General features: G+C 35.7%; 1 protein-coding gene across 2 annotated transcripts; it reads left to right on the forward strand.

Moving 5' to 3' along the window:
* Positions 1-493: 493 nt before the first annotated feature.
* Positions 494-2,890, forward strand: LOC109800586 (RING/U-box superfamily protein). Of its 2 annotated transcripts, XM_020361363.3 has the most exons (5): positions 533-1,111; positions 1,540-1,718; positions 2,098-2,181; positions 2,278-2,445; positions 2,568-2,890. In XM_020361363.3, exons 1-5 carry the CDS (start codon positions 967-969, stop codon positions 2,688-2,690), a joined length of 699 nt encoding a protein of 232 aa, XP_020216952.1. In that variant the 5' UTR covers positions 533-966; the 3' UTR covers positions 2,691-2,890. The 2 variants fall into 2 exon arrangements, with proteins under 2 accessions (XP_020216951.1, XP_020216952.1); XM_020361362.3 differs by having other exon boundaries at positions 494-1,111; positions 2,098-2,445.
* Positions 2,891-3,442: the final 552 nt, after the last annotated feature.

Below are 3,442 nucleotides of genomic sequence, written 5' to 3' on the forward strand. Positions count from 1 at the left end.
GTTAGCAATCGATAACTTCGAGTGTGATAAAATGTCACACTAGTATATATATTATCCCAAACCCCATTCCTTGCAAAGTCTTCTACTACCCACCTACTTGACCCATTGCAGATATTTTTCATCAGACACATCATTAAAGAAATAAGAAAAAAAATAGCACGGTTCTAGTCTTATAGATGTAGAATATGGACACCGATCATTAATTAACATATTAAAAAAGAAATTAATGATCTATGGGTACAATATAGTTTTACACTCTAAATCAATAACTTGTATGGTAATTATAGTAAAACTTGTCATTAAAAAAATGTGGAAAATAAGTAGTATGGTCGTACCACTTGCAGAGAAAACCAATGAAAGCCTCTAATAACCCTTCTTCAAATCCAAGACCAAAAAAAAAAAAAAACGAGTGATGGAAAAAAAAAATGAAACTAAATTCTCGTGACTCTTCGTGGTTGGTTTGGCACGCCTGAGATGAGTCTCACGCCAACTTGTCAACAGAACCCTTCTCTTTCGTCACCGTCCCGTGTCATTTGAAAACGATTTTTTCCAATTAATTAATTTAGATTAAACCCACAAGATTTTCTGTGCAGCCACCGAAGAAAAAAATAAAATTAGCCGGAGAGAGAAAAAAGGGTCGCACACACACAAGCTTTAAATGCGAGTTGGTTGAATTGTATCTTCTTTCAATTTCAATCTTCTCTTAAGGTCTAAGCATTGCGCAAGAGCAAGAGCGCGTTTTTTTTTTCTTCTTATTCTCTCATTCCTCTTCATAATATTCTTGTTGTTGTTGTGTTGTTACCCTATGTTATGTTATTATATAAATTAACATTAACATATAACATATATTAATAACTCCTCCTTAAACCCAAATCTTGTGACATCAGATTCAGACCGTACCCACCCCTTTTGCTTGTTTTCCTTTGTGGGTTGGGTTTCCAATCGTGCAATTTCTGAGACACCCAGATGGAGTTTGTGCCAAATCCGTGTCCTTTGCGTTCATCTTCCTTCGTGAATCTCGTTGAGAGGGTTAAACAGCTTGGTACCCTTGCCGTTTCTGCTGTCATTGGGAACATTTTCTCCGCGATCTTGACCTTTTGCTTCGCGTTAGGTTTGATTATTCTTACCCTTTTGTGAATTTTTATTCTCGTTCGTTGGATTTCAAGCCGGAACTCTTGATCTGCTTCTGTTTATTGTGTCATGGGTTTGGTCGTTTATTGTTGTCTCGATCGATTTCCGTTGTTGTCATTGTCTTGATGTTGTGCGGAAAATTCAGGGGCTTTCGATTGAGACAGAAACGTTTTTTATTTTTGTGGGAAAAAATGAAGCTTGCAACTTGGGGTCGGGGTCTGCTATTTGTTGTTGGTTGGAAGGTTTTGCTTATGTTTTACTTATGTTGTCTTATTTGGTTATTTCTGTTTTAAAAAACTCCAAATTTGTTGTGGTTTGTGTTTTTCTATCTCTTGGGTTTTGAACGTTAAGCTGTTGCATGTGCTTTGTTTAAGGGCAACGAGTTTTGATGGGTTGTTTCTTCTGCAGTGGGCACTTTGTTGGGGGCTTTGACAGGAGCTTTGATAGGCCAAGAAACTGAGAGTGGCTTCATTCGAGGGGCTGCGGTTGGTGCCATATCAGGAGCTGTTTTTTCCATTGAAGTGTTCGAATCCTCTCTTGTTCTATGGCAATCTGATGAATCTGGGATTGGTTGTGTCTTATACTTGGTGAGTTACTTAAGCTTCAAGGGCCTTGTCCAAGGACAAAGCTTAAATGCAGTTCTTTAGTTGCTTCTGATGCTGTTTGTCTAATTAGAATTGGAGTTTCACCGTGATAATCTGTGTGATTCTGTAATGTTTAATGCAAATTTTATTACGCAGTTTCATTAATCAGTTAAAACTCCAATTTTGATAAGAGATCAACACCAAATACACTTTAAGAAAGTCATCTAAGTTTTGTCTCTTGTCATTTGTCAAATTGAAAACATTTGTTGGGTATGTAAGCTCATGGTGTAGCTACATGATTGCAATAGGATCTTTTAATTGTTGGTTTGTAAACTTGTTGTGTTGCATTCCAGTTTTCTTTATGATATAGATTTGCATGCAGATTGATGTTATTGCCAGCTTACTGAGTGGGAGACTTGTGCGCGAGAGGATAGGTCCAGCCATGTTGAGTGCTGTTCAGAGTCAGGTAGTTTGCTTTGCACAACGGCTTTTTGCAATGATGACACTGAAATTTTCTTATGCACTTCCTGTACTGGCTGACACTTTTGCTCTTGCTTATCAGATGGGTGCTGTTGAAAACAGCTTTGATGAGGTTCAAAACATCTTTGACACCGGTGGTGCCAAAGGTTTGTCTGGAGATTTGGTTGAAAAAATCCCAAAAATCAAAATTACAACTGACAACAATGTTGATGCATCTGGGGATAGAGTTTCTTGTTCAGTTTGCCTGCAGGTTAGTTTTTACAATTACCCTTGACTATACCAGTAGATGTCTATACCTTGAACTATACCAGTAGGAGTGCTTTTAAGATTGTGTATTATGGTATGAACATTTCTTCATTTGTACATTTACAGGACTTTCAGCTTGGAGAGACAGTGAGAAGCTTACCTCATTGCCATCACATGTTTCACCTACCTTGCATAGATAAGTGGCTATTCAGACATGGTTCTTGCCCATTGTGCAGAAGGGATCTGTAATTTTGTATATGCATAGCAGAGACCGTTATATAAGACCTATTTTTTTTCTTCTTTTTGTTTATAATCTTATTTAATTCTAGGACTTACATCTAGTGGGAACCATGGCAGTTTGGGTGGTATCATTGTACTAAATTAGTGTAAAGAAAATTTTGTGATAAAACAGTTTCCACTTGTTGTATATGGATGAGTTATTGACCCTATTTCCAGCCTGTCTCCACTTTTTTCCTTTCTATTTTATCTTTAATATTTGGAATAAAGAAATAAGAGACGCCGATCATAGTGATTTCAGGCTTTGGAAGGTTAAGGAGACTCGTTTGTTTGTGGTCAAGTTTCATGATGTATCCCCTGAACTTGTTTAAGCATGGTTTAAGCATGGATCAATCCCTACTGCTGAACCACACGTTTGGGGTTATGATGTATCCCATTCTTAATGTAAAACAGGATTTGAATTTAATTCTAAAAAGTGACGAGATATGTGGGATGAAAAAATGAAGACTTGTCTAATATTGATTTATAATGGGTTATGTTTACAAAATACTTTTAATTTAGATTAATGGTAAATTGTTTTTTGTTTTTACTTTATACAATTTTTTTTTTTAATTTTATAAGAGTTAAAATATAATTTTTTTTTAATCTTAATAAGATATTTGAAATCCTAACTCTTGCTTTTAAACACAATATTTATTATTAGAGGGGTTGATGTCTCTACTAATTATACACTAATAATTATACACTGATAAAAGTATATAAGA

The sequence above is a fragment of the Cajanus cajan genome, chromosome 11 (assembly GCF_000230855.2).
Source record: "Cajanus cajan strain Asha chromosome 11, NIPB_CcT2T_4, whole genome shotgun sequence".
Lineage (NCBI taxonomy): Eukaryota > Viridiplantae > Streptophyta > Magnoliopsida > Fabales > Fabaceae > Cajanus > Cajanus cajan.

Bases quoted from the DNA above. Each gene is read 5' to 3' on its own strand.
- LOC109800586 (XM_020361362.3), top strand. From the start codon at position 967: ATGGAGTTTGTGCCAAATCCGTGTCCTTTGCGTTCATCTTCCTTCGTG. The intron at 1,112-1,539 runs GTTTGATTATTC...TTTCTTCTGCAG, and splicing joins GACCTTTTGCTTCGCGTTAG to TGGGCACTTTGTTGGGGGCT. The intron at 1,719-2,097 runs GTGAGTTACTTA...ATTTGCATGCAG, and splicing joins TTGGTTGTGTCTTATACTTG to ATTGATGTTATTGCCAGCTT.